The sequence below is a fragment of the Tachypleus tridentatus genome, chromosome 9, assembly GCF_004210375.1.
Source record: "Tachypleus tridentatus isolate NWPU-2018 chromosome 9, ASM421037v1, whole genome shotgun sequence".
NCBI classification, from domain to species: domain Eukaryota; kingdom Metazoa; phylum Arthropoda; class Merostomata; order Xiphosura; family Limulidae; genus Tachypleus; species Tachypleus tridentatus.
This window is the reverse complement of record NC_134833.1, coordinates 119,301,246-119,316,625: the sequence shown is the minus strand read 5'-3', so window position 1 is coordinate 119,316,625 and position 15,380 is coordinate 119,301,246. Positions and strand designations below refer to the sequence as shown.

At 34.9% G+C, this 15,380-nt stretch overlaps 1 protein-coding gene across 21 annotated transcripts in view; it reads left to right on the top strand.

The window, feature by feature from the left end:
* LOC143226188 (putative fatty acyl-CoA reductase CG5065) overlaps positions 1-15,380 on the top strand; it is a 122,271-nt gene that overhangs the window by 84,479 nt on the left and 22,412 nt on the right. For all 21 annotated transcript variants that reach the window (XM_076456828.1, XM_076456813.1, XM_076456827.1 and 18 more), the window contains one exon: positions 9,053-9,227. In XM_076456828.1, coding sequence (XP_076312943.1) covers positions 9,141-9,227 — 87 coding nt within the window. In that variant the 5' untranslated portion in view covers positions 9,053-9,140. The remainder of the gene's footprint in view (positions 1-9,052; positions 9,228-15,380) is intronic.

The window sequence follows — 15,380 nt, the reverse complement described above, 5'->3', positions numbered from 1 at the left end:
CTTCCATTGAACTCAACGACCTGACTCTTAAGAAAGTGCTTTATGCGTTAGTTGTTGAAAAGTCAAAAGGAAGCCATGCCAGTTCATTTAAATTTAAACAGATGGATTGAAGTAAGATAAAAATTGGGTTATTAAAGTAAACGTTACCTACCAGTTGCAGTATTTTACTCACGTAATGTATTAAGTTATTCAATGAAAATTCTGGCAGTGGTGGAGAAGACCTATAAAAATAGTATTTTTGAATTTTAAATAGTCCGATAAAATACTTTAAACGTCACTTTAGTAGCTCACTGAATAACTCTTAAACGAAATATGAAAGTGACGCAACTAATGGTGCACCAAAACTCGAGTAGTTTGCTTCCCAGAACCACAAGGAAACTTTTATGTCAGTATTTATCCTGCTTTCCATTATCGAATGTGCATTAACATATGCCATCTTTCTAACCTTATCTGTGTATCTTCATACATAAAAGGTATTTCGGGTTAATTGTACTTTACTTCGAAGTTACTTCTTTTTACATAACACCTTTTTTAACAGTTTTAAAACTGTGTATCGTATCACAGACTAGTTATTTTTGAATAAAGAAAGTAAAAATAATTGTAGTTTGTGAATGTATTCAGAAATTTAACCCTTAATAAAAGATTTTCAAAAATTAGTCCTAACGAAACATGCGTGTGAATAAACGTGACGTTATTTTTCATGCAAGTTTTTCTGATACAGTAATACTACAGTATATGATTCGCAACTTTAGTTAAATAACAGATTTTTTTGTTTCATTATATTATACATTAAGTCTTTTATGAAGAACTCAACATATACTGAAACGTGTGTGGCGTGTTTACAGTGTTGTGGGACACGTGCTAATTTCTAATAATCCCGTTGTGAAATAACATGTTTGTAGTGAAAGTTTTTAAACGTTGTTTGGGATGTGTCAGTTTTAGGCTAAAGCGTCCAGGGGTCAATAGTCGACATGATAAGGATATTTAGTTATAAAACTGCAATTGAACATTGATTAAAAAAAAGTAACCAAACAACCACTCTATCACCTACTGTCAGGTTTATTGTGTGTGTGTGTGTGGTTTTTATTTTGTAGCCTAAACGTCATTAACAAATGACGTCATATCCATTTACTTATTGTACACAAATTTTTATATAGTAATAAAACCATGTAAGTCAACACAAACATGTCTTATAAAGCATGACAAATGTGCAAATAGTTTTATTCATAAAGGCCAGAGTAACAAAGTCAGGGTTATGACGTCATTATAAGATAAATCTTATTCTTGGCCCAGACTAATTTTCCCGCGGCTTCTCGATGCCAGACTTTTACCGTTGGTGTGATTAGAAAACGTAACCTAGTGGCTATAACGAGACACGTGCTCTTTTCTGTAAGATTAGATAATCTTACTGTTTTATTCCTAATAAAAGACAAAACTGTTGATCGTTGCTGCCAAGGCCGGTTGTTCGTCTGTAGGTTCAGCTGTTTACCTCGTATATAGCTGTACAACTTAAGATAGCGGTTTATGTGTATACAGTTGCATTACATTAGTCACGTCAACAATAATTTAAACTTAGGGAATTGTTTTAAAACATGTTTCTTGTAACAATCTAATAAATATTCCTGTTACTCCGATTTCTCTGTAAACATTCGTACAATTTCTAAGTGCCATAGTGTTTGTTTTTTTAATTTCGCGCAAAGCTACACGAGGGCTATCTGCGCTAGCTATCCCTAATTTAACAGTGTAAGACTAGAGGGAAGGCAGCTAGTTGTCACCACCCGCCACCAACTTTTGGCTAATCTTTTACCAACGAATAGTGGGATTGACCGTCACATTATAACGCTCTCTCGGCTGAAAGGGGGAGCATGTTTGGTGTGACGGGGATTCGAACCCGCGACCTTAATATTATGAGTCAAGCGCCCTAACCACCTGGCCTTACCATAGTGTAGAAAAATCTGTAGTTTGTAACTTTGATAGTAAGTGATGGGTAACAAAGATGTTATTTGTAGCTGCAGTAAGAATAAACGTGTTGTTTGTGACCCGATCACTTTAATAAACTTGTTTGTTTTACTTTAGATTTTTACTCTGCTGTACATATCGTGTTTTACTGCAATAGAAACAAGTTTTTAGTTTGTTAAATAAACATTCTCAAATTCTGTTTGGCTTTAGAAAAAGCAGATTTTAGTTTGTACCAGTTATAGGAAAACAGCATAACATATTTGTGGTTTGTCGGAACATTAGTTCCGTAGTTTATTACGCTTAAAGTAACAACTGAGTGTTACTATCGTAGCAACGTGTTTCATTTGTTAGTGCAACAATTAAACAGATCTGTGTTTTGTTGGAGCATTCCTTTTAAAAGGTTTGTAATGAATTACTGTAAGGGTAACACATGAGCTGTTAGTTATACAGCAGTGACAACACATTTTATACCTAGAATTTTCTCTCGCACATCAACAAATTGTGATTCCAATGATTACAAATGAATGTACTACACTCTTTCTGTCAAGTTTCAAAATTAATCATATTGTGGGTGGGAAATGTATTTAAACGTATTTTATTAATGGTTAATCCAGAAACGTTGAAATAATCGGATATTTATATAATTAAAACACAGCTTAATATGTACGTGGTAACATATTCTCTCTTGTAGTATCGAATATAATATATAATTAATTTATACTAAACAATCCTATTGAAAAAATATATGTATCATAAAGCGGCTTGTGTCTGTCTTTTGTTCGTTTATTTGCGAAAAAATCGAATTTTTCCGATAGCTGATCATCATTTAACATCGAGGGTTCTTACTTGATTCGCCCCTCGCTAGTACAGCCGTATGTTCACGGATTTACAACATTAAAATCAGGGGTTCGATCCCCTCGGTGGGCTCAGCAGATAGCCCGATGTGGCTTTGCCATAAGAAAAACACATACAAATATATGTAAAAACGGCTGGTTTGGGTTCAGAAAATTTTTTTTATGTAGAGGAGCGAACAACGTTTCGACCTTCTTCGGTCATCGTTAGGTTCACAAAGAAAGAAAGGAGTAACTGAGCGATAGCTGACCACATGTTTGCGAAATATTTAAGCACGCCCTCTACATACCTACATTCATTTGCATAATCCCCTTCAAACACTGATGAGGAATGGATAGTATTGCTGTCACAAAAACAATGTACTAACATTTGTCACAAGTTTTAAGTCGAATGGTAATAATAATAATAGTAATAATCATAATAACAACTAACAGATAGTGGTCAGCTATCGATCAGTTACCTCTTTCCTTCATTGTGAACCTGATGATGACCGAAGAAGGCCAAAACGTTGTTCGTTCCTCTGCATAAAAAAAATTTGTCAACCCAAACTAGCCGTTTTTACATATATATTTTTCTCTACAAGTGGGTTTTCTTGTCATCACTGAAAAACACACACACATTCTTACTTGATTCAATTGGTTTAAGTTTCCGTGTCGCTAAAGCCTCAATGTCAGCAAATGACTGCACGCGATTCCATCATCCTCGTGAAGTCAAGGGCATTTTTGTTTGTTTATTGTTAAGCGCAAGGCTACACAGTAAGGTATCTGTTTGCTGCCCATTATATGTATAAAATCCAGATTTTTAGAGTTATAAGCCCTCATACTTGCTGTTGAGCCAGGGGGCGGGGTCATCAAGGAAATAATGCTGTGATTAGTACACATATCTTTGTCTATCTATGTTTCTATTCCCATCCTTGATTGAGTTTTTAAATTAAAGTAATAACCTAAGATGAAAGACATAGCATTTCGTGATTTCCTGTTTGATTCAATCTGTTTTTGTCTTATACCACCTACTCATTACAAATGGTAATTTGTAAACGTTTTGTTACTGCCACGTTTGATCATCTTTAACTTATTTAACGTAGAATTAAAAAGAAGATAAAAGAGCTCAAAATGGCCCTGTCATTAAAGATTCGAAAATAGTAACAAACTAACTTTTACGCTTCTAGACATATTTCACCTGTCCCCTTTTTTATTCATTAAAATAGTCATTTATCGGCTTTATTATAATGTTTGGAGAAATGATTAGTAATATTTACAAATAGATACATTGCATGAGGAAAAAAGTAAACAAAAAATTTGGACTGAAAGATTCTCAGGGATTTTCAGGGGTAGGAGTTCCTTTTCATCTATGAAGGAGAGATTTGATAATTTGAGTTTTGGGGTTTGATTTACAGAAGATGGGAGGAATGGTGAAGTCATAGTTGGGAAGGGTAAGAGATTAAAAATTTAGAATAGTTATTCTTATATTGCTATGAAAAAATAATCACTCGCAGGATGTTTTTTCAAGGGTCAAAGGAATTTGGAACTTGAGTTGGTTGCCTTACAATGATGTATTCTCTCGTGGTGATTCTTGATGGCAACTCATGTTTTAAGGCAGTTGGTAGAACGTACTTTTGCAACAGCCCTGTCTACAACAGTACTTAAGGTTGTGGACTCCTCCTGAAGAATATCACTTGGAGCTAGGTACTAAATCCATAAGAAAATCAATGTTTCCGAACATTAGTGAGGTCATAAAGCTGGCTTTCAGCAATAGCGCTCCCTAGTGAGTGATTGCGTAGACATCTTTTGTTTTGACTCATCGTTCATCATTCACACACATATCCTAAACGTTTCCAAAACGTATGTAAAATGTTTTTGTAATCTAGTAGAAGTGGCAACTTAAATAATCGAGTACCGATCAATAAGACACTGTTGTTCTTGTTCATGATCTTTGGACTTGTACAACAGTACTTAGCTCTCGTTTAATTCTCGTCAAATTATTAAGATTATTTTAGCAGAGGATCTTTTGTGAAGACCCGGCATGGCCAAGTGTGTTAAAGCGTTCGACTCGTAATCTGAGGGTCACGGGTTCGCATCCTCTTCACGCCAAACATGCTCGCCCTTTCAGCCATGGGGGCGTTATAATGTTACGGTCAATCCCACTATTCGTTGGTAAAAGAGTAGCCCAAGAGTTGGCGGTGGGTGGTAATGACTAGCTGCCTTCCCTCTAGTCTTACACTGCTAAATTAGGGACGGCTAGCGCAGATAGCTCTCGAATAGCTTTGCGCGAAATTCACAAAAACAAAACAAACATCTTTTGTGAACATACAGATTTTAAAAAATCATTTTATGTATAAACGTGCTACATGACTGAGCAATTTTCCACGGTTTTTACATGATTTCCATAACAAAAAATTTTCCCCAAACAAATCTTGTAAAAAAACAGTATACCTCTCACAGTAATTCGTTTTTTGGGGCACATCACAAAAGAATGGGATTTCAATTGTTCGTTCACCACCAAATCTAAGAAGTTTTTTCTGACTCTGACTGTAGGATATGGCCGTGTTTATGACGTCGTGGTTACAAAATGGTCAATATTGTGAAAATGAGATCGAGGTGTGAAATGCCTTTCGTCATTATGTTTACTTTGACATTATTTTACAATACGATTCATGTTGGGCCCATATTGGGCCCTTGAATTTCTTCGCGTTTTAATCCAAATTAAGAAATCCACATGCATCGGCACAAGTCATTATAAAGTGTACTTATACGTCATGAACTGTCCCTGTTAATTTAAACAAGACAATTACGTTTTTTAAATAAAAATCATCGAGGTTTTATTTTAAAATCCTTTACGATATATGAACTCGTAGAATGATAAAAGCTTATTTTAATTTCTGCAACAAAATAACCCTGCTTTGCTCTAGTAATACCGATTTTCTAAGAAAATGACTGTGTTTTAAAGTAATTGTAAGTGACTGTACGTTATATCAGTAACGCTAGTACATTTGGCATTGTTAAGGGTGATTATTATTAACGTTTAGCAAAACTGACGTAATTTTAAAGAATATTTTCTATTTAACGTATTATAAGAACTGGAGTTAAAACGTGGTGGAATTATGTCCAATTCTATACTGCGTTTGTGGTGATGTAATAAAAGGGGAAGTACGTCTGTTGAATAGAGTTAAATAATGTGCAGACATGTTGAAACGTGTTTACTGATGCGTATGTAAAGAGTTAATGACATATTACAGATTGTGTCTGAGTTATAATTACGTACAGTGTTTTGTGACACACGTCATGTTTTTTGGAGTCGTCTACGAAATAGAGACTGGCATTAATTAACATTTAAGAAAGGAGAGAGTTACTTTGAAACAAATGATATGAGGGTGAAGGTTTTCGATTATTATGCATGTTAGTATTGCATTTTAGAATTTCTGACTTCGCTAATTATCCTTAACTAGCAGAATCTCAGGAGTCGGTATCAGGTTTAACGCCGAAAATCTCAATTAATTCGAGAATACCCAGCTAATGAATCAGTAAACTAATCGTTATGAATTGGTGGCTAGGGCACTTGACTGTCAATTCGCGGGTTCGAATCTCGTTATTGTACATTCTCACCCATTATGCCGTAGGAGCGTTATATAATGTAACAGTCCATCCTACTTATCGTTATCAAACAGTGGCGGTAGGTGGCGTTAATTATCTGCCTTCCTTCTCGTCTATCACTTTAAAAGTAGGAACAACTAGGGCAGATAACATTCGAGTAGCTTTGTACGAAATTCAACAATCAAACATACAATCTAAGGATTAAAAGGTCTTGTTTTATGCGATTGTACATTCCCAGTTAGAATGAGCTACATTGATTTTTAAGTTAAATTTTAGTTATAAAATATGTCTTTAGCACACTGAGACTAGAAGATACTGATAATTTATGTCAAAATATGTGTTTCACGGCGCATTATCAGTCTTGTTACATACAGTGCGTCTACGAACAGTATTTAATGAACACGTGATACTTAAATAGATATGTAAAACACTACAAGTTAAAGTTTGCGGATAAAACAGCACCTACGTAAATGTTTACAAGCACTTGTAGCAGTGTTTACAGGTTTTACTGAGGATTCTGAGTGACTTAGGTAAATAACAGAGTTACAAGAAAATGAAGTTGCAGCGTAACCAGTCCAACAAGTAACCGAATAGTCTATCTTATTCTAAAACGATGCAATCAATATGACTTATATGGCTGAATATGACTTATGATACTCTCATTATTTTATGTAACACAGTTAATTATGCTGTTGGTTCTTTGTACTGTTTTTATACGATGTTTATGCCACAGTTTTGAGTTTCTTGTCAAAGGTCAAACGAATTCTGTAAAAATGGAGTGAGGCATTTTGTATGGATGATGAGTCCATTATCTTATATTTATTGGAACAACTTATTTAGTTCACGTGGTTGTATGTATATATATCTATAAAGAATATACTTTTTGCATATTTCATTTATTGTTTATTTTTAAACATTTTAACGTATTCACAAACAGATTTGGAGAACATAACATCATCAGGAAACGTTGCAACTTTCCAATTCCACTTTAAATAACTGCTAACAATGTGAAAGACTTGAATACAAGTTGCTGTAATGATGTGTGTGCCAGAATTAACACCGAAGTTTAAAATCTTAAGATTTATATTAGTTTAAAAAATCAGACACACAGAGTTGGTTTACACAGAGGTGTGAAGTTTTGCTTAACCCTCACAGTCTTAATTACTTTTATTAATATTTTCAGAAATTTACATTGAAGTACTAGAGATTGACCGTAACATTATAACGCCCCTACGGGTGAAAGGGCGATCATGTTTGGTGCGAGCGGGATTCGAACCCGCGACCCTAGGATTACGAGTCGAACGCCTTAACCAGCCTGGCCATGTCAGGCCTTTTTTATGTGATGGTAACATTAACCTTTGAACTTGTAGACGTCAGAAGTATCGTTGTGTGTAATAGCAGGTGGTTTTTCTGTGTTAAATGATACTAGTTTTAACAGTAACTTGTGTTTCCCCTGTCTTTGATCCCATAATGTCATCAGTTCCATGCGGTCTTGAAGACAATTTTTTTTTCTAAGCGAGGTGAGTTTGGATAATATATCTTCATTCTTTAGTTAACATGTTGATTGATCGTTACGCCAAACATTTTAATCAAAAACATGTAACGCTAGTTATTCCTAACCAAAACATTTATGACACTTCGCACTCTTAAGCAAAAACATTTTGTTTTACGTGTTTTTAAAGGGCCCGGCATGGCCAAGTGGTTAAATTATTCGACTCCCAATCCAAGAGTCACGGGTTCGAATCCCCGTCACACTAAACATCCTCGCTTTTTTAGTCTTGGGGCGTTATAATGTGACGGTTAAACCTACTATTCGTTGGTAAAAGAGTATTCCAAGAGTTGGCTGTGGGTGAGGATGACTCGCTGCCTTCTACACTGCAAAATTAGGGACGGCTAGCGCAGATAGCCCTCGTTTAGCTTCGCACAAAATTCAAAACAAACCATATCTTTAACAAAAACTGTCACCACAAAATCTCAACCACATATGTGATGTAATACACTTTAACAAAACGCATTATACACGACGTACCTTTAATCAGAAACACTTGGTACTATCTACTTTAATCAAAAGCTTTTTAACAAAAACATGGGCACTACCTACTTTAATAAAAACATTGGCGCTATCTACTTTAATAAAAACATTTCGTGCTACCTAACTTCAATCAGAAACTCCTGGCACTACCTACTTTAATAAAACACTTGAAACTACGTAATTTAATAAAAACACTTTGCACTATTTACTTTAATAAAAACACTTTGCACTATATAACTTCATTCAGAAATTACTGTCACTACCTCTCTTAATACAAACACTTCGAACTACCTTCTTTAACCAAAGACATAGTGCTAAACACTTTTAACCAAAGTGTGTGATACTGCATTACTTACCTAACCTGGTTATATATCAGTCGTCTTTAGAATATATTTTTACTTCAAATGAGTTTTTTTGTCATCATGAATTACCTAACAATTGTTACCTTTTAATTTAGTGCCTATCTGGGAACTGCTAAATCACATTTTGAAAAAAATAATTATTTAGCTTAAGAGATATTACAGGTTTGTTATAAATACAAGTGTTTATTCGACATATGTTATATATTTTTAAAAAATATATTATCTTCCTTGTTTATAAATGTCACTTATACTTTCAGGTTTCGTTGAAGATTTACTTGGAGGGAAAATTAAGATTTACCTGATTATAAACGCCTTTGTAGTTCTTGAAGTTGACGACTAAAAGCGATGATGGAAGAGGGCACGTCTCCTGTTGCTGAGTTTTATCAGGATCGTGCTGTCCTGATAACAGGAGCAACGGGTTTCATGGGAAAGGTAAACCATAAGTGTGTATAACTAAATATGTTAAACCTAGGAATAGTTTAGACCTGGTGAGGAACCTCATTATCAAATTTCAAACGTAATGACCTGATCAAATAAAAGCCAGGTGTTGCTTAATTGTTAACGTGCCGGGCTTCGAAATTCAGGAATTCGTGTTTCGCTGCAAAATTACTCATCATATCCATGGGCTGTATGTGCATTATAAGAGTAACGGTCAAATTTCACTTCTTGGTTATGGTATTAAAATGTTATGATCATATATACTCGCATTTTGTTTTCTTTTCTTATGTCCATCAACTTAATTAAGGTTGGAATTGTTCCTATTAGAAATTGACTGATGCCATTTAAACATAAGAAACTGCCGCTTACAACTGGTATTTAATAATAACTAATTCAGAGATATGTTTTGTTTCATACTGTTAGGGTACTATTCTCTTCCTTTGCCTCTTTCAGTTTATTGGTTCTCTCTCACATCTCACGGTTTTCGCTTTAATCCCTTGAATTCATGTCTTTTGTATTCCTTTCACAAACACACGCCAAATCAGTACCTTTCTTTCTAACCTTACTTTTGTTTCTCGTGTATCGGAACGTTAACTTTTCATAACCAAAAAGTATCCTGTAGTTTCCATTCCAGCTGAACTTAGAAGGACGACCGCTACACTTGCACACTCAAATCATTTTCTAATATTTTTCCCCCAATTCTTTAGAGACAGACCAAAGGCCGACAGCTCGTCTATCCTTTCTCGACTTTAACTGATGTTACCTTAAATTTAGCTTTATAAAACATAAGAATTGACGATGGATGCTAGTGGATAGATGCCTTACTTCTAGTCTGTCAACTCAAAGTTAAGGACAGCTTGCGGAGGTAGTCTTTGTGGCTTTGCACGAAATTTAAAAAAAATTCAAAAGGGGTTAATGAGATCAGAATCAGTATGAATGAGAACGATGGGGTGAATGAGTATTATAAGTTACACAATAAATTCAAAGGGAAGAAAAGAGTAATTAGTTATTATTACTTATTCTAGTTGTTGTTTGATGTATACTACGTCATAATAACTAATTTTGTATTTTGATTTAGTACTTTTTGTTTTTTTTTGTACTGGGGTGAGTCAACTGTTGTGAAAAACGTACTGGGTAAATCATATTGGAAGATATTGAGATGCACTGGCGTAAATTATTATTTGACAAACCTCTGAGCCCGGCATGGCCAGGTGGTTAAGGCACTCGACTCGTAATCCGAAGGTCGCGGGTTCGAATCCCCTTCACACCAAACATGCTTGGCCTTTCAGCCGTGGGGGAGTTATAATGTGACGGTCAATCCCACTATTTGTTGGTAAAAGAGTAGCCCAAGAGTTGGAGGTGGGTGGTGATGACTAGTTACCTTCCCTCTGGTCTTACACTGCTAAATTAGGGACGGCTAGCGCAGATAACCCTTGTGTAGCTTTGCGCAAAATTCAAAACAAACAAACAAACGAGCATTAAGCTGCTAAGGAACCACTATCCTGTCGAACAAAAAACACAGCAAGGACACCTTACATACGTTAAAGATATTTTGTTCGTTATGGTATATATTTGTGTAGAGTTTTCGCATCTAGGCCTCACGTCTGTTAACATAGCTTGCAACATAGCTTAACACAGTCTTTTATGACTGACATAACCATGGTAAAAACGTTCCTCAGCTTGCTTTCTGATACTGCGTTGACGACCATCAGTGAAGCAATTGTAGTCACTCTCAGCACTTTTACAGGTGGTATGTGGTTTATTAATCCCAGTTTTGCAAAAGTATCCATGTTAACAGAAAACACGTTGTGCAGACCTCACATGAAGTGTGTTCACTTACTTATGCCATTTTGGATTTAACCACTATCATGACAACACATCACTTAAGCAAGTATGATACGGAATACGTCATTTGATAAAATGTGGTGTTCCTGGCTGATGAGAAAGATGTTGTTATTAACAGCTGTAGATGACAAATAGATAGTTACCCTAAATACAATGAGCAGAAAGTTGTAAGGTTAAAAATTCCTGTGTTTTTTATAAAAAAAAACTTTAAAAAATGCTAAAATTGGAAGTGTTTTTTTCCTTAGATACCGTTTAGAATCATTGGACATATAAACAAGTAACAGAGCACCAACTGCATAGTTGGATATCCTCGCACTTGACACCTGGATTGGCGCTTTACTCGCAATCTGAGGATCACAGGTTCGAATCTCAGTCCCATCAAACATCCTCGTCCTTTCAGCTGTAGGGGCGTTATAATGTAAGGTCAATCCCACTATTCGTTGGTAAAATAGTAGCCCACGAGTTGGTTGTGGGTAGTGATGACTAGTTGCCTTCCCTCTAATCTTACGCTACTATATTAGGGACGGCTAGAGCAGATAGCCCGCGTGTAGCTTTACACAAAATTCCAATACAAACAAACCATCACCTGGATTCTTATTAACTTTGTAGTTGTTAAGCCAGTGAAGCAGGGCTGTATTGATGCTCTGATCTGGTAAAAAATAGAGCCATCTATAAGACTGATATTAGGAACAGTGAAATTGTGGCCACGTGCAAAGATGGGCTGAGCTGCATTTATTCTCTGATCTGATATAAAATATATCTATTAGTCAGATATCACAGCCACATACTGAGATGAACTTTAGTACCTTTATTACTACGACGGCAGTAATGGAAAATCTGGTTAAATTAGCGGAACAGTTCCTTCACCAGCGCCACAGCCTGTATGTATATCAGAATCAAACACCCACTCATCAAAGTTATGTTATCTAAAATAGTCAAGAATGGAATACATAAACACAACTTTCTGACATCTTATTAACTCATTGCTACAATTTTATAGAGATGCCGATTAATACAAAAAAACGAAATAAGCAGTTACTCAGGTTTGTTGTTACTTTTTAAAGAAAAACTTAGTGATGCTTTTCGATTTTTTTTTAGGGTTTACCTTCAAAAGAGTGTTCCAAGGTTCACTAATATACCATTCTAATTATTAACCACATAAAACGAGAGGAACATATAGGATAAATAACGCGCAGTCAAAATTGAAAATTGTGCTGAATTGAGTTAAAAAACAAACAAAATTATGGTTTATTTAATTGTATAACGAGAGGCCCGAATACGAATGTGCAGGACGTCGGCAGGTGCTTCAAGACTACAGAAATAGACATTTTTATCTATTCTTCAGATATTTGTATTCTGGACTGAGAGAGCGTGACACCAAATGTACAAAACAATAACATAATCTCTCTCGGAGCGCACCAGCTAGTGCATTAATTGTCTCAGGTGGAAGTGGGGAGAGTTTAACCTGCAGGCATTTCTAAACATAGACAAGACGATGCTACCAAAGAAAGTAGAAATAAAATCTGCAAAACAGTCTCCATCATCACCGCCCGTGAGAAACTTCTAGAAAAATACCTAAGTGGGACACACTTCTTGACGATGTAACTGGTACACGAAATAAGGGCAATATGGCAGGTGGCCAGTTTCATATATGGTAAGATGTGTAAGCAGTTTAAAAATTCATATATATCCGAAATGTTTTGAAAATGTCTGTAAGGTAAAGCTAAGCTAAGAGAGGAAGAAATATGATATTTTCCTGAGTACCGCATTGGATGAAAGTAAAGATAAACTATTTATGTTAGTCTTAACCAAATCTGTTTTTTATCCTAAAGTTTTTTTTTGGTGACAATATAACCACTTATACACCGGAAAAGTGTCATATCGTATATTATTTTGTGTTGTTTTTTTAGTATGTTGTCTCTGTGTGTGTTTTATTATAGTAAAGCCACATCGGACCATCCATCTGCTGAGTCAACCTAGCTTTTTTCAGTAGATAACTCGTTGTTTCTCTCTCACGTTAATTTAGCTGTGGAGGTGTGACGTAATTATTACCTCTTCAGGCTGTGGACCTGAAGGTCCAAGTTTCGAACCATAATATGCCACTGAATACACTTTGCACTTTCAGTTAGGGTGGCATTATAACTGTGGCAACCTATCCCGTTTTTTCGTAAAGAATAGCCGCATAGGCGGCTAATGTTCCTGAGAGGTTGGTTTCCCTATGTTCAACAGTTTTAATTTAGGAAATGGCTTTGTTGAATCTTGTGGGCTTTGACTTGTGTGTTTAGTCCATAAGATAATGCCAGCAACAATGGGATTTGATTTTTTAGTTAGAAAGCTAGAAATACATTAGTCATTAACTGAAAGTTACACTTATATGGTACATTTACATTTTATTTTTTATGTAGGTCTATTCGCGCCGTCGATATAAACACCTCGTTTTCAGAAAAACGTGCGAATTTTTTTTTTTATCATTTTCGTCAAAAACTTGTAACTCAGCAAACTGTATGTAACGACAAATGTTACTGCCCACAAAGTGTTATGACACTATATTTTCAATCCGCAGTTGGTGAGGAGACAACGAAATGTGTATTTCCACTTGTTTCAGGTTTAATATTAGTTAATCCTGTATTAAGTACGGCCTATATTTGATAAATTAATACTAATTTGTGTACGTTTTAATTTATTTAGGGCTAAAATTTAACGTACTTAATACTAGAAATAAATAACTTATGGTGTAATTCTACGACCTAGCGGTAGATATTTTTAAAACTTTATTAAACTTGTAATATGTTGTTGTATAAAACGTTTACGAAATTATATTTATACCTGCATTTTGTTTACATCCGTTCAAACGAAATGCGCGCGAATTTTCAAGACAGACAAAAACTGGATGTCATTAAAATAGATTTATCAAACTTTTTGGAAAATAGAAAATGTAGAGTAAACGTAGAGGGAACTTTCTCGGAGTTCTTCACTCCAGAAGCTGGAGTCCTTCAAGGAGGGGTGGTTAGCCCTATTCTCTTCATCATGTATATAAATAATATGCCACTTAAAGACCCAAACCATGGATACGCGTCTCAGTTTGTTGATGATGTAGTAATTTGGAAAAGTACCCCTACACCAGAAATAGCAACCACTAACTTACAACCACAACTAAATAGATTATGTGAATATTGCGAAAAATATAGAATTAAAATAAATACAGCGAAGACGCAATTTTCAAAATTACGAAATATCAAAAAGTTCAACCCCAAATCTATATGAATGGAGAGCTCCTCCAGACTGCTACATTTGCAAAAATTTTTAGGATTAACATATGATTCGAACCTTACATGGATAAAACATATAAATAACATAAAAATTAAAATTTGGCGAAGAATAAACTATGCTAGGAGTCTAACTGGTAAAAACTACAGAACAACACCAGAAAACATCATTAAAATATACAAGACATATAGTAGACCTGTAATAGACTATGTAGCTCTTGCATGGTTCAATGTAAGTGTAAAACAAATACAAACCAAACTCCAAACATTACAGAATACACTAATTACATCAGCATACATAGTACCTAAAACCACTTCATCAAAGTTCATGCATAATTATTCAAACACACAAACAATACCAGATAGACTTCTACATAGTACAATAAAATATTTTGATAAAAATTGGCGAAAAAATGAGTTGTTATGCGAACTAGACAGGTATTGTATATATGATGAAGAGAGACCTAAACACCTCTCCCTGTTAAATTTATACATTAGATCATTAAGATAGAATCATTTAAAATAATAGTAATAATAGAATAGAGGTAAAATAAAACAGGCCACCTACGTTCTAGAATTATTTAAAAAAATAAAAAATAAAAAACAATATAAATGGACATGTCCTGAAAAGGACCAGATGATATCACTCCAGTCATTCAGTATTTAATCGAAATATATTAATCTGGCCACTTCAGCAAAGTCATGGAAGGAGGAAGAGGTCTAGTGTACCTGACCCTCCTGGGTATACAAATAAATACACCCAAATACCAGAGAGAGATAGAGATTAAAATAGATTTTACAGGAGAGTTATTGCATTTGTGTGTGTGTGTGTGAATATTAGATTAGACTTTTTCTAGCAGTGTAAGATAACATGTATACCCAACATTTTACTTTTTGTTAAGAATATTTTAGTATTGAATAGTCAAATAAATGTGTATGCACATTATCCCTTTAAAAAGAAATGTAATGAATTAGGGTTATGTTGCTACAGACACCATGGTTTAGTAAATGTATTTACATCTTAAATCCAGAATCT